Source organism: Canis lupus, chromosome 32 (genome assembly GCF_011100685.1).
Source record: "Canis lupus familiaris isolate Mischka breed German Shepherd chromosome 32, alternate assembly UU_Cfam_GSD_1.0, whole genome shotgun sequence".
Lineage (NCBI taxonomy): Eukaryota > Metazoa > Chordata > Mammalia > Carnivora > Canidae > Canis > Canis lupus.
In genome coordinates this window covers 19,698,196-19,722,966 of record NC_049253.1, presented here as the reverse complement: position 1 = coordinate 19,722,966, position 24,771 = coordinate 19,698,196, and the positions used below count along the sequence as shown (strand labels likewise).

At 34.5% G+C, this 24,771-nt stretch overlaps 1 protein-coding gene and 1 pseudogene across 35 annotated transcripts in view; one reads left to right on the top strand and one right to left on the bottom strand.

Moving 5' to 3' along the window:
- Positions 1 to 24,771, bottom strand: part of STPG2 (sperm tail PG-rich repeat containing 2) — a 531,806-nt gene that overhangs the window by 297,612 nt on the left and 209,423 nt on the right. For all 35 annotated transcript variants that reach the window (XR_005382818.1, XR_005382817.1, XR_005382825.1 and 32 more), the window contains one exon: positions 11,060 to 11,219. Coding sequence is in view for 19 of the 35 variants with exons in the window: in XM_038582080.1 (XP_038438008.1) it covers positions 11,060 to 11,219 (160 nt within the window). In the remaining 16 variants the exon portion in view is untranslated. The remainder of the gene's footprint in view (positions 1 to 11,059; positions 11,220 to 24,771) is intronic.
- Positions 23,373 to 23,685, top strand: LOC100684064 (annotated as a pseudogene).

Sequence of the window (24,771 nt, the reverse complement as noted above, 5' to 3'; positions counted from 1 at the left end):
ATCCTATTGTGGCATAACTTGAAGTTCAGAATCTCAATAAATTCTGCTTCAGATGTGGATGAGACTTCTCTGTATTAGTTCCTCTGTACAACTCTTTGAATATCATTCCTCTCCATCTAAAGGCCTTAACTTACTTCCGCACAGATATCCTTATACTAATGATAGAACAGAATAAGATAAAGGCTATCAACATTCAAAGGGAGAAAAACAGGAGGGACATAGCAGTCATAGGCTCATGGCATTTCAAATCCAGCAGAGTACATGCTGTCAGTTACTATATTAGGGCCCAGTTCTAATTCCTAAGAGTTGTTCAATTTGATTCATGACTCTATTCTGTGGGTTTCTGGTTCTGTTCTTTTAAGTCATCCTTCTTTTTCCACAAAAGTAGACATGTTTGCAACTAGGTGGTTTTTCAGCCAACTTCCTACCTACAGAAATTTCAGTGTCCAAAGGCCTCTTTTTATTTTATATACTGTGTCTATCCCTCTTAGTTCCAAGCTAATATAATTATTTTTTAAATATGTGGCCTCTTTGTTTTATCAATTTATAATTCACTCTAATATATAAAGCTATACCCATAAAATGTTTGAGATAAACTCACCTCTATATATTGTTTATATAAAATACACATATTGTCAATTATTCTTTACAGTTTCACACCATTTTCTACTTTAAGGCTATAACTCTACATCAGAATTTGATACTTTTATCATTTATGTTGTAAAATATTGTGTACCAGTCCTGTCCTACCCCTACTCCCTGCATACTTATTCTCTCTTCAAATAAAGCCTTTTCCATACTTTTCAAAATTCCTTAGTATCCAAAAAGTAAATAACCCCAAACTCAATATACTATGCATAGGATAATTTTGCCTGTAATATATGCTTATTGATAAATATGAGGGATGCCTGGGTAGCTCAGTTGGTTAAGCATCTGCCTTTGCCTCAGGTCAAGATCTCAGGGTCCTGGGATCCAGTTCCCCATCAGGATCCCTGCTCACCAGGGAGTCTGCCTCTCTCTCTCTCCCTCTCTCTCAATGCCCCTCCCTCCAATCCTGTGTGCACTCTCTCTCTTTCAAATAAATAAATAAATAAATAAATAAATAAATAAAATCTTTAAGATAAATATGATCATTCTCAAATTATGCATAAGTAAGGAGAATTTACTTGAAATACAGATTAAGTGCCAAGTGAAACAAAATTTGAGGTGAATGCAATAAAATTAGTTCATTTTCAAAAATAACATTTCCATCATTGGTTTTTAGACAGAGAGAAATAAGGGGAGGAGCAGAGGGAGACAGAGAGAGAGAAGCTCAAGTAGCCTCCACACCCAGCATGGACCCTAATCTCATGACCCTGAGATCATGACCTCAGACAAAATAAAGAGTTGGAGACCTAACCAACTGAGACACTCATCCATCATTTTTAATAAATACAGAATCAACAAATCCTCAAAATTGATCTGATCTATTTTTGCCTATACTCAGAATTACCTTACATTTTATCATCCCAAAAGCACTTCCATTAGCTATAGAAAAACAACAAAAATTATGTATTTATTGCAATAAGTTAACAGTCCTTAGCAAGAGGGATAGACTGCATTTTGATGAACTCTATAGCATTTCTGAAGCCATAATTTTACAAGCCACTGAGAAAATAAATAATTAGTTTTCACACTACACTGATTTTTATATCAAGGGTATTACTTATGTTTATTGAAAAAGTAAACAAAACTACCTACATGGTATATGTTCAATTAAACTCTAAGATAGATTACATTTGTTTCCTGAAATAAATTGCTGTGGGAATGTGATGCAGAAATCACAATGCTATTTTCATGAGAAATTATCTATATTTTCTAAATAAAGTAAATCTCGGTACCTGTTGCATTCAGTCTTCAAATATTGTCTTATACACCACATATGTTGTGGAATCTTACATTCATTTAAATACTTGATTTTAATAAAAATTGTGCTTTAAGCTTCAATTGTTTTTCTTCATTTAAAAATCTTAAATTAATTTTTACTTATTATAAACCAATGTACATTCATCTAGTGGAGCCAATTAAAACAACTGAAAGTAAAACAAAATCTTTAACAAGTCGAAGTAGGTTACTTACATATTATTTTTTCAATGAGGCCTTCTCTGATAACATTCTTTGAAACTATGTTCAACCCACTCGGAACTCCCAATCGTCCTTCTCTCTCTTATTCCTCTTCATAGCATTTATAACTACCTGGCATTTATTCTTTTTTTTTCTTTCTTTGCTTTTTTTCCTTGTTCACTTTCATCTATCAATCTATTGATCTATTTTTTCTATTCAATTAAATATCTGATCCATTAAATGCCCATTAGACCTCATATTAAGCTCTATGAAACAACAATGCTTATATTTAGTTCAAGGCCCTGGAATAGTGGTGAATACATAAAAAGACCCTCAGTGCATGTTTGTTAAATGACTAATCAAATCAAATGAATCTTCTTGCCAGTTTTAAATATATATACCACTTAATATTTTTTCAAAGAACTCTATCCACTTGATGTATGAGAATTAACTAAACCCCATTTTCCTTTCATTTAAGACATTGTAAACTTTTCATTACTAGTGTTCTTTGATTAATTTCCTTAAAGCTTAAATTTGGGGTATATCATTAATTATTTCTGTAGGATAATCCCAGAAGTAGGATTTGGTGGTTAAATGGCATATATATTTGAAACATTATGTCAGCCTGCTTGAGAATCACTGATACCAACTTATATTTCCACCACACTGTATGAGAGTCTCCAGTTTTCCACACTTGATATTTTCATTCATTTTCTTTATAAATTTGCTGAGTATTTCCCTTCTCTAAATGTCCAAAACCAGGTCATTATGAATAATAAAGTAATGTTTAAGCATTTTTCCACTTAACAAAAATTTTACTTTACCTGACCTGGATCAATCACAAACTCATTTACATATCTATGAATTAAAATTTGGTGCAATAAGAGTAGATTGCTTTATAATGTGATGCACCTCATTTAATAATCTCTTCATTAAATTTTTCTAAAGTGTCTTCATTGGTTACACAACATTTAATGGTCTAAATTATACTTAATGCAAATATACTATTTCCCTCTTTAATTTAGATAATGAAATACATTTTATCTCTCTTAAATATATGCAAAGACAAGACTTCATTTATGAGTAAAACACAACCACTTTCATGCTATTAAAAGTTCTAAACAATTTTAAATAAATAAATCACCATTAAATGTTGAGTGATTGAATGAATGCCCTATAAATTAATAAATCCCATAAGACTATTATTCATTTATCAACCAAACTCACAATTCATAATATATCATTTATCAACCTCAGTTCTTAACACTTTAACTACAAATGTAAAATATCTGCTAATCAATTTTAATTTGCCAATTATTCTATTTATAGGTAGAAAGATAACAATATACATGTTCTTTAAGTTCTGTAAGGGAAATCACTGAATTGTTAGTAATGTCATGACTCAAGAAATGAATTTGCCTATCATACTCTATAAATTGATTCAATTTTATAGTTTCACTTATGTGTATATGTATATAAACACATAACAACAGAAAATAATTTTATCTGACTTGTAAAGAATTAAACATAACCCCAAAAGGTCCTTTGCATTAGTATAAAAATAAAATAAAATTACCAATGCTTAAATGACAATAGGATTAAAATACTTCTTTTTTTGAGTTTTTATTTATATTAACATAACTTGTTAACAAGTTAGTTAACATACAGTATAATATTAGTTTCAGGTATACAACTTAGTGCCTCAACACTTCCATACAACATCCACTGCTCATCACAACAAGTGCCATCCTTATTCCCTATCATCTACTTAACTCATTCCCCACCCACCTCCTCTCTGGTAACCATAAATTTGTTCTCTATAATTATGGGTCTGTTTCTTAGGTTGAATCTTTCTTTTTTCTCCTATGATTGTTTTGTTTCTTAAATTCCACAAATGAGTGAAATCATATGGTATTTATCTTTCTCTAACTCATTTCATTTATCATTATCATCTCTAGTTCCATCCACATCATTGCAAACAGCAAGATTTCATTTCTTTTTTACAGCTGAGTGATATTTCATTCTTTGTCCATTTATCAGTCAATAGATATTTGGGCTCTTTCCACAATTTGGCTATTGCCAAATAATGCTGCTATAAATATCAGGGTGCATGTACCCCTTTGAATTAGTGTTTGTATTCTTTCGGTAAATACCTAGTAGTGCAATTGCTAGGGTAGAGCATAGTTCTATTTTTATACTTTTTGAGGAATCACCTATTGTTTTCCAGAGTGGCTGTACCAGTTTGCATTCCCACCAACAGTAGAGAGATTCCCTTTGTCTACACGCTCACCAATACTTGTTGCTTCTTGAAAAAACACTTTTCTCTTAATTTAATTCTAAGATATGATATGGTATTATACATAGTATAAAAATTGAAATATAACCAACATAACTATTATCACTGTATCTTTTGATTATATGACAATAATTTTTTTAAAAAATCACAAGACTTTACACAGTAAGTTAGATGGTATTTTCAGCAAATGTTAGATGTAATTAAGAATTATAAAAAGAAATGAGTCATTCTCATTTTAGAGCAGAAAAATCATATTACTATGTCTATATTAAAAATAATCAAGAATTCTTTGTCATATTCATCAATAAAAAAAACCTAGCCTAAGTAAAAATCAATAAAAAATGAGGAATCTATTTAGAGAGTTGATTATATCACACCTGAATATCTTTTCCTTGATTGGATCAGTGTAAGAATTAGGACAAATGAAAGTTAATTTTCAATTACCAAAATGAAAGATGGATATTAATTGAATTGGCCTCAGTCACCTTATTGACTCTATATTCAAGACATGTTTTGGATGATATACCTTAGCAGATTAAAATCTAAAAGAATGAACAATTCGAATTATTACAATATCTGCACATGTCAGAGGAAATGAAATTTACACATCACAGTATCAGGTAGTACCTTCAGAAATCCATTTTTTTCCTAATATATTTATTATAGAGACATGAGGGATTTCTGCTATCATTTCTTTGAATTATAGGTTACCCTTTAGATTCGGGATACCAACCTTGATGGATTATTACTTTAACCAGTGTGATAAACTCTTTTCACTTAGAAGCTGTCTGGCTACTCTACAATTGTGTAGTGACTTGGACAGTCACTATGTCTTTGACTTCCAAATATTAACAGTCTTCATAATGAAGATATTCCCCTAACATAAATTCTTTCAGAAGCTAGTGTTGGCTTGACAACAAGAAGAAATATGTTTCATATTATAATAAGATTTTATACATCTAAGGAGCTTCAGAGCTTCTGAAAATGACTTTGAAACACAGTCTTGATGACACTAAACTCATATCTTTCAATAGTAACTCTGAACGTAAATGGGTTTAATAACCCCATCAAAAGGCGCAGGGTGTCAGACTGGATAAAAAAGCAGGACCCATCTATTTGCTGCCTACAAGAGACTCATTTTAGACAGAAGGACACCTACAGCCTGAAAATAAAAGGTTGGAGAACCATTTACCATTCAAATGGTCCTCAAAAGAAAGCAGGGGTACCCATCCTTATATCAGATAAACTAAAATTCACCCCGAAGACCGTAGTGAGAGATGAAGAGGGACAAAATATCATACTTAAAGGATTTATCCAACAAGAGGACTTAACAATCTCAATATATATGCCCCGAAAATGGGAGCTGCCAAATATATCAATCAATTAATAACCAAAGTGAAGACATACTTAGATAATAATACACTTATACTTGGTGACTTCAATTTAGCGCTTTCTATACTCGATATGTCTTCTAAACACAACATCTCCAAAGAAAAAAGAGCTTTAAATGATACACTGGACCAGATGGATTTCACAGATATCTACAGAACTTTACATCCAAACACAACTGAATACACATTCTTCTCAAGTGCACATGGAACTTTCTCCAGAATAGACCACATATTGGGTCACAAATCGGGTCTGAACCGATACCAAAAGATTGGGATCGTCCCCTGCATATTCTCAGACCATAATGCCTTGAAATTAGAACTAAATAACAACAAGAAGTTTGGAAGGACCTCAAACACGTGGAAGTTAAGGCCCATCCTGCTAAAAGATGAAAGGGTCAACCAAGAAATTAAGGAAGAATTAAAAAGATTCATGGAAACTAATGAGAATGAAGATGCAACCATTCAAAATCTTTGGGATGCAGCAAGAGCAGTCCTGAGGGGGAAATACATCACAATACAAGCATCCATTCAAAAATTGGAAAGAACTAAAATACAAAAGCTAACCTTACACCTAAAGGAGCTAGAGAAAAAACAGCAAATAGATCCTACATCCAGCAGAAGAAGATAATTATTAAAGATTCGAGCAGAACTCAACAAAATCGAGACCAGAAGAACTGTGGAACAGATCAACAGAACCAGGAGTTGGTTCTTTGAAAGAATTAATAAGATAGATAAACCATTAGCCAGCCTTATTAAAAAGAAGAGAGAGAAGACTCAAATTAATAAAATCATGAATGAGAAAGGAGAGATCACTACCAACACCAAGGAAATACAAACGATTTTAAAAACATATTATGAACAGCTATACGCCAATAAATTAGGCAATCTAGGAGAAATGGATGAATTTCTGGAAAGCCACAAACTACCAAAACTGGAACAGGAAGAAATAGAAAACCTGAATAGGCCAATAACCAGGGAGGAAATTGAAGCAATCATCAAAAACCTCCCAAGACACAAAAGTCCAGGGACAGATGGCTTCCCAGGGGAATTCTATCAAACGTTTAAAGAAGAAACCATACCTATTCTCCTAAAGCTATTTGGAAAGATAGAAAGAGATGGAGTACTTCCAAATTCGTTCTATGAGGCCAGCATCACCTTAATTCCAAAACCAGACAAAGACCCCACCAAAAAGGAGAATTACAGACCAATATCCTTGATAAACATGGATGCAAAAATTCTCAACAAGATACTAGCCAATAGGATCCAACAGTACATTAAGAAAATTATTCACCAAGACCAAGTTGGATTTATTCCCGGGACACAGTCTGGTTCAACACTCGTAAAACAATCAATGTGATTCATCATATCAGCAAGAACCAAGAACCATATATCCTCTCATTAGATGCAGAGAAAGCATTTGACAAAATACAGCATCCATTCCTGATCAAAACTCTTCAGAGTGTAGGGATAGAGGGAACATTCCTCAGCATCTTAAAAGCCATCTACGAAAAGCCCACAGCAAATATCATTCTCAACGGGGAAGCATTGGTAGCCTTTCCCCTAAGATCAGGAACAAGACAGGGATGTCCACTCTCACCACTGCTATTCAACATAGTACTGGAAGTCCTAGCCTCAGCAATCAGACAACAAAGAGACATAAAAGACATTCAAATTGGCAAAGAAGTAGTCAAACTCTCCCTCTTCGCAGATGACATGATACTCTACGTAGAAAACCCAAAAGACTCCACCCCAAGATTGCTAGAACTCATACAGCAATTCGGCAGTGTGGCAGGATACAAAATCAATGCCCAGAAGTCATTGGCATTTCTATACACTAACAATGAGACTGAAGAAAGAGAAATTAAGGAGTCAACCCATTTACAATTGCACCCAAAAGCATAAGATACCTAGGAATAAACCTAACCAAAGAGGTAAAGGATCTATACCCTAAAAACCATAGAACACTTCTGAAAGAAATTGAGGAAGACTCAAAGAGATGGAAAAATATTCCATGCTCATGGACTGGCAGAATTAATATTGTGAAAATGTCAATGTTACCCAGGGCAACTTACACATTTAATGCAATCCCTATCAAAATACCACGGACTTTCTTCAGAGAGTTAGAACAAATTATTTTAAGATTTGTGTGGAATCAGAAAAGACCCCGAATAGCCAGTGGAATTTTAAAAAAGAACACCATAGCTGGGGGCATCACAATGCCAGATTTCAGGTTGTACTACAAAGCTGTGGTCATCAAGACAGTGTGGTACTGGCACAAAAACAGACACATAGATCAATGGAGCAGAATAGAGAATCCAGAAATGGACCCTCAACTTTATGTTCAACTAATATTCGACAAAGGAGGAAAGACTATCCATTGGAAGAAAGACAGTCTCTTCAATAAATGGTGCTGGGAAAATTGGACATCCACATGCAGAAGAATGAAACTAGACCACTCTCTTGCATCACACACAAAGATAAACTCAAAATGGATGAAAGATCAAAATGTGAGACAAGATTCCATCAAAATCCTAGAGGAGAACACAGGCAACACCCTTTTTGAACTCGGCCACAGTAACTTCTTGCAAGATACATCCACGATGGCAAAAGAAACAAAAGCAAAAATGAACTATTGGGACTTCATCAAGATAAGAAGCTTTTGCACAGCAAAGGATACAGTCAACAAAACTAAAAGACAACCTACAGAATGGGAGAAGATATTTGCAAATGACGTATCAGATAAAGGGCTAGTTTCCAAGATCTATAAAGAACTTATTAAACTCAACAGCAAAGAAACAAACAATCCAATCATGAAATGGGCAAAAGACATGAAGAGAAATCTCACAGAGGAAGATATACACATGGCCAACATGCACATGAGGAAATGCTCTGCATCATTTGCCATCAGGGAAATACAGATCAAAACCACAATGAGATACCACCTCACACCAGTGAGAATGGGGAAAATTAACAAGGTAGGAAACCACAAATGTTGGAGAGGATGCGGAGAAAAGGGAACCCTCTTACACTGTTGGTGGGAATGTGAACTGGTGCAGCCACTCTGGAAAACTGTGTGGAGGTTCCTCAAAGAGTTAAAAATAGACCTGCCCTACAACCCAGCAATTGCACTGCTGGAGATTTACCCAAAGATACAGATGCAATGAAATGCCGGGACACCTGCACCCCGATGTTTATAGCAGCAATGGCCACAATAGCCAAACTGTGGAAGGAGCCTCGGTGTCTGTGGAAAGATGAATGGATAAAGAAGATGTGGTTTATGTATACAATGGAATATTCCTCAGCCATTAGAAACGGACAAATACCCACCATTTGCTTCAACGTGGATGGAACTGGAGGGTATTATGCTGAGTGAAGTAAGTCAGTCGGAGAAGGACAAACATTATATGTTCTCATTCATTTGGGGAATATAAATAATAGTGAAGGGGAATAGAAGGGAAGGGAGAAGAAATGGGTAGGAAATATCAGAAAGGGAGACAGAACATGAGAGACTCCTAACTCTGGGAAATCAACTAGGAGTGGTGGAAGGGTAGGAGGGCGGGGGGTGGGAGGGAATGGGTGACGGGCACTGAGGGGGGCACTTGACAGGATGAGCACTGGGTGTTATTCTGTATGTTGGCAAATTCAACAGCAATAAAAAATTAATTAATTTTTAAAATAAATAAATAAAAAGAAGAAAGAAAAAAAAGAAACACAGTCTTATTAATCTTTAGTATTCTCATGAGAGCCAAGTAGGTGGCAAATATTTTCTGAATTTTATAAAATAGAAACTAATAAAACAATTAGTGTGTTTACTTGCCCTAGGCTAAATACTGAAATGATGAAAAGTCACAGTGCCAATCCTGGCACCTAACTGAAATTCCTATACATTTCATCTACAATAATTTTTACGGAGAGAACAGTAAAGGGAAAGACAAAAAATAATCTTCAGAGAATATTAAGTTCAACATAATTTACTTCAAGAAACCCTGAAATGGACATTTATTTATTATTTGCTTGTGCTTAGTGATAGTTACCGTGATAGTACCAGAACTTCAAAGAACTAATTTCCTTGCACCATTCTGGGTGACTACATACTGAGTGTGGTCAGGGACACACTAAAGGTGTTTAAATTATACTTCATAACAAAGCTAAAACTTGACAAAATCAGCAATGGTACAGTAACTCAAGAGAAAAAAAAAGAAAATAAGAAAAATTAAATTTTGACTTAAAACAGACCTTTAAGTTGGCAATATACTTGATTTTTAAAAGACAATGAAAAACAAAGCAAGCTTCCGTGGATCACAGGCTCTCTGAGTATTCTCATTTGCTGATAAGTTGTATTCTCTTAATTTGGTTTTTCATCAAAAACCCATCGATGAGTTTCTCCATTCTGTTTCATTTTTTCTCTTCATATTCTCATAAAGAGTCTTTACAACAGTTTGGTTGTTTAGTGGCAATACATTTCAAAATTATTGTTGAAAACTATTGTTCCTATTTCCTATCTGGTTTTCCTGTGTGAAATAACACACTTACCTGATTTATCCTCATTACCAAGGAAGTTATTGCATTCATTTTAAGTCTAAGAACACTATTACTAGTAGCTAAACTAATTCCAATTTTTTTTTAAGATTTTATTCATTTATTTACAAGAGACACAGAGAGAGGCAGAGACACAGGCAGAGGGATAAGCAGGCTCCATGCAGGAAGCCTGACATGGGACTCGATCCCGGGACTCCAGGATCATGCCCTGGAGCAGTCTATGAACTGCTGAGCCACCCAAGGGTCCCCAAACTAATTCCAATTTTAAAACTCAAAATTGCTTTTGGAATTTTTACCCCCCCCCAAAATAAATGTTTATCTTTTATATGGATGTTTTCTTGATACTTGAGAAAAACTAAAATAAGTCCGTAAGACTAACATGATGTGTATCTTGTACAAGACTGATCTTACAAAACACAATAAAGTGCCTTTCTCCTCTAACAATGTAGCATTACTAAGAATTTTGGGTTTTTCTCTAATGGAACATGAATGTATTAGTTTTAAGTTAAAACTGGTAAGGTTGTCTTTGGTGAAGTTAAGAGACATAAAACCCCAAACACATCTTACAGTTGAAAAAAAAATCTAAAATCTTTCACTGAATAAGCAGACTTTTTTTCATCCTGTACATTTAAAAGAGGGATGGTAAATATAAAGGTATGTTTATAGTTGTCTATTTTTATAATGGAAACCTTTCCATAGCTTTCAAAAAATAAAAAATGTTTGTACTTACCTGGCCCATCAGTCATTTTCTCCAGGCACCGAGGAGTTGTGCTAAGAAAGGAGGCATGTTTCAGTTTAGCCACAAAACTACGAGGTGCCATGTATTTATGTTGAACTTGGGACATCTCATATGATTTCTGAACATTATAGCTGCCAGGTGCTGGATTATCCTGAAAAGGATTTCAATGGATGAGCATAAACATGTCTTACATGGAAAATACCTAAGACTATGTAGCATAGATGATCACACTAAGCAATGGCATAAATGGAAAAAATATTAATATTCTCTTAATCATTAAAAATAAGAAATTTAAAAGAGTGTCCCTAAATTTATGCCCTTCTAATAAGACTGAAGTCCGTAAATTTGCTTATCATAATTTAAGGTAAAATAAATAGAATTATAAAACTTAGGTCCATATTCTCAAAAAAATAGGTTTGATGAAATACATCAAGTTCTCACTTTCAAATTTCACAATGAAAATCAAATTTCATACAGAAATGAGGGGCACCTGGGTGGCACAGTCAGTTCAGCATCTACCTTCAGCTCAGATCATGACCCCGAGGTCATAGGATTGAGCCCCGTGTCAGGCTCCTTGCTCAGTGGGTACCCTGCTTCTCCCTCTCCCTCTGCCCCCGGCTCCTGGTCTCTGTCTCTCTCTCACTCTCTCTTTATCTCAAATAAATAAAGTATTTAAAAAAATTTCATACACAAGTGAGAATAATTATTTGTTTTCATAAGCACCAAAACTATCCCTGCTATATGGTTCTTTGTGAGTGCACTTTACTTATTCTACAAATGAGACTGCTTATTTCATTTTTAATAGATTCCAATTAAGTTAAAAGGCTTCTCCATTCATCATTTATGGCTGTTTATGTGCTCTACAGTTACATTAACATTTTTAATCAACATAAACCACATGGAAATTAATAACTTTAATAATATTTCTAAACTCAATTAAATATAAAATATCATATATTTGTTATACAATTAATACCTGTAAACTATTAGCTAATTATTTCAATGAAAAAAATTTTAATCATTTTCCTCATATTATTTTAAAACATTTTTAAAATATATTGTATGTAACATATCTGTTCATTTCTATTACGTGTAAAAACCAAAGTTTTCAAGTTTTAGTGATTTTTCTGGTAGGCAGGAGACTCTTGTGGCTGATTGTGTAGACTCAAACACTAGACTTCTTAGGTTTCAAATATCTGTTCCCTATTCTTACTATTCTACAAAAGTGAATTTTAGAAAACAAGACTGAACTATCAGGGTCTGGGCTGATAGGGAAGTATTTTAATGTTTCAAATAAGTCAAACATGTTTGGGTACTGAAAAATCATACTTTTAAAGTCCATCTAGGAGCCATACTTTATAAAACATACTTTCTCTTGTTTTTCATACTCTTATTACCACCCTCAAGCATACGCCAACATTATCTTCTACTTCCAAAGAATCACTAAAAACGGTAAGGGTACAAGGGGAGAAGATTCTTACGCATTTTCTGGTTTAAGTCCTGTGTCAAGCGCCAAATGCCACAATCGGTAAGTCAACTAAAAAATGTCAGCAGTTGTTTTCTTCTTGCCTGAATCAACGGAGTATTTAGTAAGGGTAGGCTGAAGATATGCAATGACAGTAGCAGCTCCAAAGATGACTTCTGGATCTTTTGGGGCTGCTTCCGTGGTATGTGAAAGTAAAGTGGAAGACAGTGCCAAAGCACAAAGAAATCGTGAGCACACACAATATACTTAGAGTGTTTAGGAAAGCTTTTTTTGCAAAGATCTTGATTACCCTACCTATACATTTTAATTTTCATATCTAAAGCTATTATGGTTACTGCTTCCTTAACACCCTGCCTGGCATCATGACTATTCCTTTTTCCAGTGCCCAGCTTATATATGATTCATGGCGTTGACTGCTGCCATACAGAAAACTTTTTTTTTTAAATGCCTTGAAGCAAAGATAATAAACTTCATCAGTGATCAGTTTTCTTAAAAAATCGTGTTCCCATCAAGGAAAATTCATCAAACTAGTGACCCTAAATTTCAGTAGATTCACTATGTCCTCCACCAAGTGAAAATATACTACCCTTGTTCATGATCAGCGTATTTACACTTTTCTGAAAACATATCCCATGCTTTTGTCCTTTATCAATGCTTCTAAGCTCTTCTTATTCATCTTCCATTCTTATTTTCTCTGACCAAGAGATTGATATTTCAAGTCAATTTCCTAGGCAGGAAATAGTTAATAAGACAAATCTGAAACACTGCTTAATAGCAATTATTTAAACAATACCTATAGGTGGTACCCTGCATATCATTTCAGGGAAAAAATGGTATGTATAGGTAAGATCATCAAATCTTTGGCTGATCCTTTATAGAAATAGGAAAGGCATATGATGAATAGATATGATAGACATTTCTTATGCCTTTTTTTTTAACCTAGAATTTCTATCCTTTTCCTGTGTTTGGAAAATTCCACATACTTCACAGCAAGATCTGAGTCCTGGCACAAAAAGTAAAAATGCCTGATTCCTATCTTCCTGGTCTAATTTTTTAGCTAGAACATGAATCTAGGTCATCGGCTTAAATGACAACCTTTGAACTGGCAGCCAGTTACTTAAAGAAACACAGTGCATTAAAAATTCCATTCTAGTGTGGGGCTGACAGTGCTAGAAGCTACGTCCAGCTCCCAGAGGCAACAAGAACAAATAGAGATTGAGGGAAAACATAAAATGTCTGATGAAATAAAAGCTATGCCTCAATGCAAATTAAAGGTAAATCTAAGGTGTCCTGATTTCATCTGGGAAATCTAGGCTCTGTCTAAAAATGATATAATCAAAGAATTAAAACAATTGATGTATGTGAAATTCTTAGAATGTATCTGATACATAACAGGCACTAGTGTCCCCTTTCTATTGCCATCATTAGCATTAGCATTATTATTTCTATTAGATGTGAAACTACATGTAACCCTCAGTGATACGTATCTTCCTTCCCCAGGGAGATGTCAACTGGATATTTAAAAGGAAAGCTTTTGGTATTTTAAGCCCCAAACAACAACAATGAAAAGTAGTTAAGTTGTTAAGAATCACATGAAGACAGTATCCCAGGCAGTTCAATAATTAAAAAAAAAAAAAAAAATCACTAGTTTCAACCAGCCTCAAAGTAAAGCATGTCATTCCATTTATGTTTTGGAAAAACTATTTCACACACTTTATAATTTTATTCAATTCTGTCAAGCCAGTTGAAGCCCCTGAAAAATTTCCCATGCCCAAATACAAGATACTTCACAAATTTTGAACTTGAATGGGGTAGGAAGCTAAAGAGTAAAGGTCTCCAGTGATACACTTCCAGAATACACCACTCTTAGCTTTGCAGTGGTTGTTACATTTGCAATCAAAGGTTTCAGTTATTTGTTTAATATCATCACCCCCATAGCTATGTAGAGTTCTTGAAGATTGAGAAAGTATTGTTTCGTTGATCAATGTATCTTCAGTGATGGCAAGTGCCTTGCACACCGTAAATGATTGATGAATATTTTTTAATCAATGAGTAAACATATGAGCTAAAGAAAGAGTGAATGAATCTATCAGTATCTTGAAGCCTCCCCTCCCACCTTTGGCCTTATCACTGAACTGCCCTAAAACAGTAGGGCTGACATAATGTCTTAAAAGTATTTAAAAAAAAAAAAAAAGTATTTTCAACCCCTATACTGCTTAAATTTGTCTCACATCTAAGCAGTTCTATATTAAATGTGTGCTGGGTAAAGATTGTTCAAGTACTGCCTTCCCTAAAGATGTTCTTGTTTCTAAAAATAGGTGTAACTTATATCAGCAATGATGCAGAAGTACGGATATGCTCATTCATACTGATCAAGGACTAACTTTCATAAAATCATTAAGTATTTGAATTTGGTTAATATTTTACGTAAGATGCATTTACTTCTATTTGCTATCAAAAAAGTAGACTTTTACTTTTGATGCTTGAGCTTTACATGCCCACCTTTGACATTGGTTTTGTTGAAAAAAATGTATATCTTAGCATATCAGAGTAAAATACATGAACAGAAATGGCCTAGGTAACCTTTCTTTTCCTGTAAATGCTAATGGTACTGAGGCAGGGGGAAAAAATTATTGCCAGTCATAATAGCTCTAATTGACATAATATCATTTCTTCAGAGTTTTATCAACTCAATACAATTCCGGAAGTTAATTCTTTTGTAAGTTGAATGGGAAAAGAAAGAAAGTTAATGTAAGTGTTGTTTTAAAAAAGAACACAATTGTCTCTAGAGCCAGCCAGACAGATTTGGATAAGGCACTAAAAATTATCTTGAAAACTTAGAATATTTAAGAGGTAATTTTGATGAATTTGTGGGATTTGTGAGGGATGTGTGAATGTGAATAGCAGAGTTGTGAAAATTTCCATTAACTCTAGAGAAATGTCTACAAGTAAAATTCTAATCATTTTATTATGTTCAAACTTTTTGAAATCAAATGACCCCTATTATCTATTATGCTCAGTATGGCAAGAATTACCCCTTAGACAAAAAGAAGGATCATTTTAAGGTAGTACTCCTGAAATATCACAAAACTTGAAGTCAGAATTGCTGGGTTATGTTCATAGCCTTGTTTTTAGCTGCAAGGAGGCCTTCAAAAACCTCACTTACTCATCCAACTCCCTCTCACCAAGAGGTAAGCTGAAGGTCATGTTCAGAAATATCTAGTGAGTCTCTTGCAAGAGATGTGCCTCTCCTTTCTCTTCTTCCTATGACATTGGCAGTAAAATGAGTCATAGAACTATTCATATTTGGAAGTTGCCTCTCCCACAGTAAGCTAAGAGAAGATAGATGATCCAGGCTTTCTTTCTGTAAGCTAAAAATATCTTAGCATCTATTATCTATATCTAAAATATAATATGATTATATGCAAAGAAGAGTAGAGGTGATGACAGGAATAAACTATGAAAAAGAGAGGAGAGAAAGCAAGGTAATTATGAGAAAGGAGTTGCAATGACAGGAACTGAACATTGTCTACACAGAGAGATAAAGAGCTCTAGCTATTTATCCATACACAAAAATAACTGTTTTCCATGTTACAGTGCATAGTTTATAGGTCTCAATAGCAAAAGGCATATTTTGCACTGAAACAAAGGAAACCAAATTATCCTCCCTTGATGTTCCTATAAATACCTTTTCTAATGAATGAAACATACTTTAAATATAACATCTCCTTCCATATTTGTAGTGCTTATAGAGTACTAAAGAATTGTTCAAGTTAGTTTATACTTGGTATCAAATTTAATAGCACAATTTTAGTGACACTAAATGTTTCTTGATTGAATAAAGAAACAAAACAAGCAGAATAAAACATTGGATGGAAAAACTTTGAGGATCCAATCTCTGTTTCCAAGAGTCATACATATAAAGGTTATAGCCATCTAAAAACATCCAAAATATCTTAACTTCATGGGGAATCAAGAAAATGATCATCTGAAATAATGCTAATATCCTTACTTCTTCCTTTCCTTTCTTTTGAAAATTTTAGAATATTGTTCTCCTGTACCATAAACAAAAAGCTACTTAAGTGATACTGTTTTTAAATGCTACACTATTGTAGTTTTTGTCTAACAAAAATGTACTGAGTCTTTTTTTTTTTTTATATATACTGAGTCTTTACTAAGCACTGGCACGAGTGTCCATTCCTATTGAAGATGATAGACTCTGAAGCTATGTTGTCTGGGTTCAAGCCCTGACTCATCATTTTTGCTAATCATATGGCCATGGATAAATCTTATGTCTCAATTTCCTTATCTGTAAAATGGGAAAAATATTAGTTCCTACCTCGAAGGCTTGTTGTTAGGATTAATGAGTTAAAATATGTGGAACAGAGAGAGTCAGGTACATAGGTGAGCACTAGATAAATTTTACTTATTATTACACCTCATTATAAATAATGACTTCCTAATATATCAGGTATTTGGAGGATTCTGGATTTCTCCCCAAATAACTACTCAAGGATTATCTGAAAGTAATATATTCTTCAATGTCGGAGTTAAATTAATCTTAGAACATGCAGTTTAAAAAAAAAATCAGTGAATCTGTTTCAAATGACAAAAAAGCACAAAGACTGACATAAAATTGTAACTTGATTATGAATGAAATATAATTTAACAAGTATCTTTATTAGACATGAAAAAATAAAACTCAGAAGAGTCCTCTATCATTTATTCACATTTTTAACAAAATGTCATGCTTAAAAAAAAGCAACTCTTTTCCCCACATGTATCAAGGAGAAGAATTCTTTTTAAAAAGTATTCTTTATTAAACAATTTTAAATGTTTTTGTTAGAGTTATTGGAATTCTACCATTCCAACATATTAAAGAAAATGTAAATTTTCTAGTCCTGGTTATGCTTTTCCAGAACACAGTTACTTTCAATAGCTTAAAGATACAACTACCTTGAAAAAGTGAATTTCTGATTTATATAGTCCATATTCATGCCTGTAGTATAAAAGGGGAAGTCAATTAAACATGCACAAAAGCATACGAAAAAAAAGACAAGGATAAGAGAAGGAAAAAAAAAAGTTCATGGTTTCAGTTTAGAAAAGCATCTAATTCATATCTCTCTTGAAGCCATTCCAAATTTGCCAGAGAATTCATTGGAAAAATTAAAAAGAAACACACAAACACACAGCAAAATGAAATGAACAAAAAAAGTTAACAAAACTGAAGGGCCACTATAGATCATCTTTGATGTAATCAGTTATTGTTCTACTGTCCCTTCCCATCACTATATTACAGTCTCATTGTAAAATGTGAAATACAAAGTAAAAAAGGAATTCTATTACTCTGTTACTTTAATCAGCCTTCACCAGTGAACATTTAACTCATTTCCATTTTTGCAGTGTTATAAACAATGACATAATAAATGAAAACATATGCATATATGTTTATGCACTTCTTGGCAAATGCCAAGATAAATTCCCTAAAAACTGAATTGTTAAGGCAAGGATATGCGCAAATTAATTTTGGTTGAAATTATCAAGTAACTTCCAGAAAGGTTTTAACAATATAAACTCCCCCAAGAGTAGTACACTGGCTCTTGAACAATATGAGTTGAACTATGTGGGTCCACTTAGACACAATTTTTTTTTAATAAGTATATTGGAAAAATTTTTGGCCATTTGCAACAATTTGAAAAAACAGATAAACAGTACAGACTAGAAATATGGAAAATTTTAAGAAAAAGTTAGGTATGTCACAATTGCCTAAAATATATATAGATGCTATTTTATCATTTACTATAATAAAATATATACAAATCTATTATGAAAAGTTAAAATTTATTAAAACATACAGATAGTACATAGCACCATTTACAGATAAATGAAAGCAAATGTAAAGATGCAGTATTATATCATAACTGCATAAAATTAACTGTAGCATATACTGTACTACTGTGATAATTTCATAGCCACCTTCTGTTGCTATTGCAGTGAGTTCAAGTGTTGCAAATATCCACCTAAAACATTGTGAGACACTAATTCCTCCACGTGAACAGTTTCTCTCTCCAGTAAATTGCATATCACAGCAAATGTGATCTCTTGTGGTTCTCACATATTTTTCACCATGTTTAATGCAATACTATAAAACCTGAATAACAACATAGGACCCATGCAAAGTGCTTCTAGTGATGTTGGAAACGCTCTTAAGAAGCAGAGAGAAGTACAGCATTACAAAGAAAAGGTGAATTGCTTGACACGTACCACAGACAGAGGTCTGCAGCCCACCATTTTAAGATAAATGCATCCAGAGGGCACCCCCGGTGGCTCAGTTTAGCGCCGCCTTCAGCCCAGGGCCTGATCCTGGAGACCTGGGATCGAGTCCCACGTTTGGCTCCCTGCATGGAGCCTGCTTCTCCCTCTGCCTGTGTCTCTGCCTCTCTCTCTCTCTGTCTCTGTCTCTCATGAATGATTGAATGAATGAATGAATAAATAAATAATCTTTTTTAAAAAAAGGCATCCAGAGTTAAGGGCAAATGTAAACAAGGAAAAGACAGTTTGTGAAGTGACCGCTGCAGCTACACCAGCAGATGCAAAAACTTTGTACTTTTTGTAAAATAGTTCTTTTTTTATCTTGTTTTAAAAATGCAGCTTTTATGTGGGTGCAAGATTGCTGTAAGAAAGGTATACCTAAAACTCTAATATGATTCAAGGAAAAGTAAAGTCATTACATGACAACTTAACCAAAAGAAAGGTAGACGAATTAAAGCTGGAGCACTTAATGCCAGCAAAGGATGATTCGACAATTTTAGAAAGAGGTTTAGCTTAAAAAAAATGTTGTGATAACAGAACCAGCTTCTGCCAACCAAGAGTCAGAGGATGAGTTCCCAGACACCATTAAAATCATTGAAGGGAAGGAAATATGCCTGGATAGGTTTTTAATGCAGATGGAAGCTTCCTATTCTGAAAACAAAAATGCTAAAGGATAGTACTAATAAAGAAGAGAAGGAAGCGCCAAGATTTAAGGGAGGAAGAGATAAGCTAACTCTACTATTTTGTCAATGCAATCAGGTTTATAATCAGGATTGCCCTTATCCATAAAGCTGCTAACCCCCAAACCTTGAAGGGAAAAAATAAATACCAGCTGCTAGTCTTGTGGTTATACAACAAGAAGGCTTGGACAAGAATCGTTTTTTCTGGATTGGTTCTATTGGCGCTTCATCCCTAAAGTCATGAAGTACCTTGCTGGTAAGACACTGCCCTTGTTTTTCCCCAAAGTATTAGAAATTCTTTCATTAGAAAAATAAAGGCAATAGGATTATCTATGGGTTCTAAACCTACTCATGAATTAAATCACTCACTTCCCCCCTTAAAAAGCAAAACAAAACCTTGAATTGCATTGCTATTAAGCTTTCTTACAGTAAGGAGTAAGATCATACTATACTAGAGTACAAAAATCTCAAATTCTGGGCATGAAAATAATTTATTAGACATCTGGTTTATTCAAACATTAGGCCTACTGAAGATAGAATTAACAGAGCTCATGGACTAGGGGGGAAAAATTCATCCAGCACCTGCTTCACTGCAAATTTCCTGAGGACAAAATTCATGCATTCTGCATTATAGTCTCATCCTAAAGCATTCACAGGTGCTTGATATTGATTAACATGAATAGGAGATGACAAACTTTCTGTACACTCTACTTGGCAAGTAGCATTAGTGATGCAACTTGCAGAAATATTCTGGCACAAGCATTAGCACTGCCTGCAGTGAGAGTCTTTGATAATCAAAGACAAGAATATCACTAAATAGAACCTTACAAATAAGGAAAGAAAAATACACGCACTTTTGCCAATAAACTGCTTTATTTAACAGGAAAAATATCACAGTGAGATCTATGAAATTAAAGCATTAATTGTTACATTTAACTTGTAATCGATTCTAAAATTATTTTGTGGTATTAAAAATCATAGAAAAAAGAAAAATGATCTAACCTAAATGGAATTTAGGGAAGAAATGCAGGCCTTATATGCAATACTAGCTACATTTCTTTGGCTAACTCGTTAGAAAAATGACAAACATTTTCAGTCAAAATTTTTTTTAAAAAGCAGATTACCATTAAAATTCAAGAATCTAATCTAAATATGCATTTGACAGTAAAGCACATCTGAATATGGAGTAAAAAAAAGTTTTCTAAAAAAAACCATCAAATGTATCATCTCCAAATACCCAAATAATAAATCATTCCTGCAGGCCTTTTGTTGAGTGGAATCATAATGACTTGAAGATGTATTGTTGTGAAAATAAATCTGTAGTGCAGTATAGTATGCATCTTGGGCATTGAGCATAATCAGCTGAATCAGGAAGTCCAAAGTCTAATAAGATATTTGTCTCTGTGTGTATGTGTGTGTGTGTATGAAAGTCTATAAACCAGTGACCCAAGAGCAACTGAGATATCTCACCTGTTCAGTGAGACATTATTTTAAATCTTCATTCTTCGAAGGCAATTAAAAATTACAATTCTGACAGCCCATAAACCAAATTTTAAAAACTGTACAAAACAATTAAAACTACATTCAATGAACCCTTTTTTTCAGCTCTATTTCAGTACATCAAGGGGAAAACAAACACATCTATCTTTTGATATTAGACAATGTCCCCATCTGCCCTTATGGTGTCTACTTGCCTCCAAATATATCTCTAATTCAGCCTCTAGATCAGGGGGTCATAAACATCTTTAAGACTCTTTATATATGGTACTCTATGGAAAAGACTGTCAACCCTATGGAAGAAAACCCCAATAGAGAGAATATCATGAAAGTCTAGAAGGATTACACCATTGAAGATGCCATCATTGTTACAGAAAAAGCCATGTAAGCCATCAAGCCTGAATTCCTGCTGGAGAAAACTGTATCCAGATAGTTTTTTTGTTTTTTTTTTTTTTTACGTTTTTATTTAAATTCTAGATAACTGGGGCACCTGAGTGGCTCCATCAGTAAGTATTTGCCTTTGGCTAAGATGATCTCAGGGTCCCGGGATGGAGCTTCAAATCAGGCTCCCTGCTGAGCAGGGAGCCTGCTTCTCCCTCTCCCCTGCGCCCATCCCCACCACTTGTGCGCTCTCTTTCTCGCAAATAAAGAAATAAAATCCATAAAAATAAATAAATTCTAGTTAACATATAGTGTAATATTAGTTTCAGGTGTACAATTCAGTGATTCAACACTTCCATTCAACACTGGCTCATCACAAGTCATACCTTCATTCCCTTCTCCTATTTAACCCATTCCCCCAACTCATCCACCCTCTGATAACCATCAGTTTGTTCTCTATAATTAGGAGTCTATTTCTTAGTTTGCCTCTCTTTTTTACCCCAGGTTTGTTTTGTTTCTTAAATTCCACATATGAATGAAATCATATGATATTGTCTTTCTCTGACTTATTTCACTTAGTGCTATACTCTCTAGTTCCATCCACATCATTGCAAACAGCAAGATTTCATTCTTTTTCATGGATATATATATATATATATTATATCTTCTTTATCCATTCATCAGTTGATGGACACTTGGGCTCTTTCTGTAATTTGGTTATTGTACATAAAGGTATATGTATCCCTTTGAATTAGTATTTTTGTATTCTTTGGGTTAATACCTAGTAGTGCAATTGCTGGATTGTAAGGTAGTTCTATTTTTAACTTTTGAGGAATCTCCATACTGTTTTCCAGAGTAACTGCACCAGTTTGCATTTCCACCAATAATGTAAGAGGGTTACCCTTCCTCCACATCATTGCCAACACCTGTTGTTTCTTACATTGTTGTTTTAGCGAATTCTGACAAGTGTAAGGTGATCTCTTATTGTAGTTTTGATTTGTATTTTCCTGAAGATGAGTAACATTAAGCGTCTTTTCATGAGTCTGTTGGCCATCTATCTGTATGCCTTCTTTGGGAAAAATATCTATTCATGTGTCTAAGTGTTTTGCATTGTTTCATATGATTTACAACAGATGCAATAAAAAATCATGAAAAAGATTGTAGATATGGTGAAAGAGGTGAGGGGAGAGAGTTTCAAGATATGGGTTTTGGGAAAACTCAAGATCTAATAGTCACCCCATCAGAGGAATGAACAGAAGACAACCTTATGGAGATGAATGTTTCTGAACCAGTGCCAGATAGTAAGAAGAAGACACAGAAGAAGTAGTGCCAGAAAACAAACTGACATCAGACAATGTGGCAGAAGGGTTCTGATTATTGAAGACTGCTTTTGAATTCACTTGTGACAGGGACACTTCTATAATACCAGCACTGAAACTAAAGCAAATGGTGGAATAAGGACTGATTGGTATAACAAATTTTTAGAAAAAAGAAAAAAAGCAAAAGAAAGTCAGACAGAAATTATGTGTTTTTCCATAAAGTTACAGCAAGAGTGCCTGCTTCTCATTCTACCTCCTCCACTTCTTCTACCTCTGCCACCCCTGACAGCAAGACCAACCCCTCCTTTCTACTCCTCCTCAGCCTACTCAACATGAAAATGATGAGGATGAAGACCTTTACGATGATCCACTTGCACTTAACAAATAGTAAATAATCATTATGCTGTATAGTCAACAAACTTATTTGTTCTGCATGTGTGTGTCCTCATATGAAAATCTAGTAACTGTACAAGAATTGTATGAGATGTTTTTGTATCATTATCATCTGTGGCTAAAACATCACTTACATGGTGTAAAACATCATATACAAGACCTGTATGGAGAGAGCAGGATGTCCAGCTTGTGAACTGGCATCTTCGTTTCGCAAGTGACAGAAAAGCGATTCAAAAATGGGTGATGTTGAGAAGGGCAAGAAGATTTTTGTTCAGAAGTGTGCCCAGTGCCATATCGTGGCAAAGGGAAGCAAGCACAAGACTGGGGCAAATCTCCATGGTTTATCTGGGCGAAAGACAGGTCAGGCCCCTGGATTTTCTTACACAGATGCCAACAAGAACAAAGGCATCACCCAGGGAGAGGAGAACTGGAGTATTTGGAGAATCCCAAGAAGTGCATCCCTGGAACAAAGTGATCTTTGCTGGCATTAAGAAGACAGGGGAAAGAGCAGACTTAATAACCTCTCTCAAAAAAGCCACTAAGGAGTAATAGTTAGCTATTGCCTTATTTATTACAAAACAAAAATGTCTAATGACTTTTTTATGTGTACCATATTTATTTTTTTTAATTTTTATTTATTTATGAAAGTCACACAGAGAGAGAGAGAGAGAGAGAGAGAGAGGCAGAGACACAGGCAGAGGGAGAAGCAGGCTCCATGCACCGGGAGCCCGACATGGGATTCGATCCCGGGTCTCCAGGATCGCGCCCTGGGCCAAAGGCAGGCGCCAAACCGCTGCGCCATCCAGGGATCCCTGTGTACCATATTTAAATTGATCTCAGTGACCAGAATTCAGATCATGAGTGGCTGATAGAATGTTTTTCTTGGACAGTCCTTATTTATTTATTATTTATTTATTTATTTATTTATTTATTTATTTATTATTCATGAGAGACCGAGAAAGAAAGAGAGAAGTGGAGATATAGGCAGAGGGAGAAGCAGGCCCCATGCAGGATGCCAGATGTGGGACTCCATCAGTGAACTCCACCCACTGGGCCAAGGGCAGACACTCCACGGTTGAGCCACCCAGGCCTCCCGGGACAGTCCTGATTTAAATAAGATTGGCTTGTGGTTAAATGGATACAATCAGCTTTTTGAACTTTGATAGTAATTCTGGTTCAGCAAGTGCTGTCACTGTTTTCCCTTTTTAATATGATTGGAATTGATTAGGGATGTTCAGCTTTTCACCGAGATGATAAATGCCACCTCTAAACTTATAGGAGATTAGTTTTACATTTAGATTTATATAACTGGTTATATTAATATATTTAAATTCTGAGGAAATCCCTTCACTGTCTCAGAACACCAGGACTCAGCTGTGTTTCAAGTTCTGTCCCTTAGCCTGTTGTTAAAGGCAATGGCTGAAAATAAGCTGGCAGTGTCCACCTTATCTTTTTGGTCTTAACTATGCCAATTTAATTAAAACTCCTTGCATCTAAAAAAAAAAAAAAAACCTGTATGGAAGTGGAGAGTCTATCCTTCTATAGGCATAAGGTGATATTTAATATAAAATTAGTAATATTTTAGTTTCCTTATTGCCTTATAACTTTGCTTTCAAAGAATTATATTACTGTACA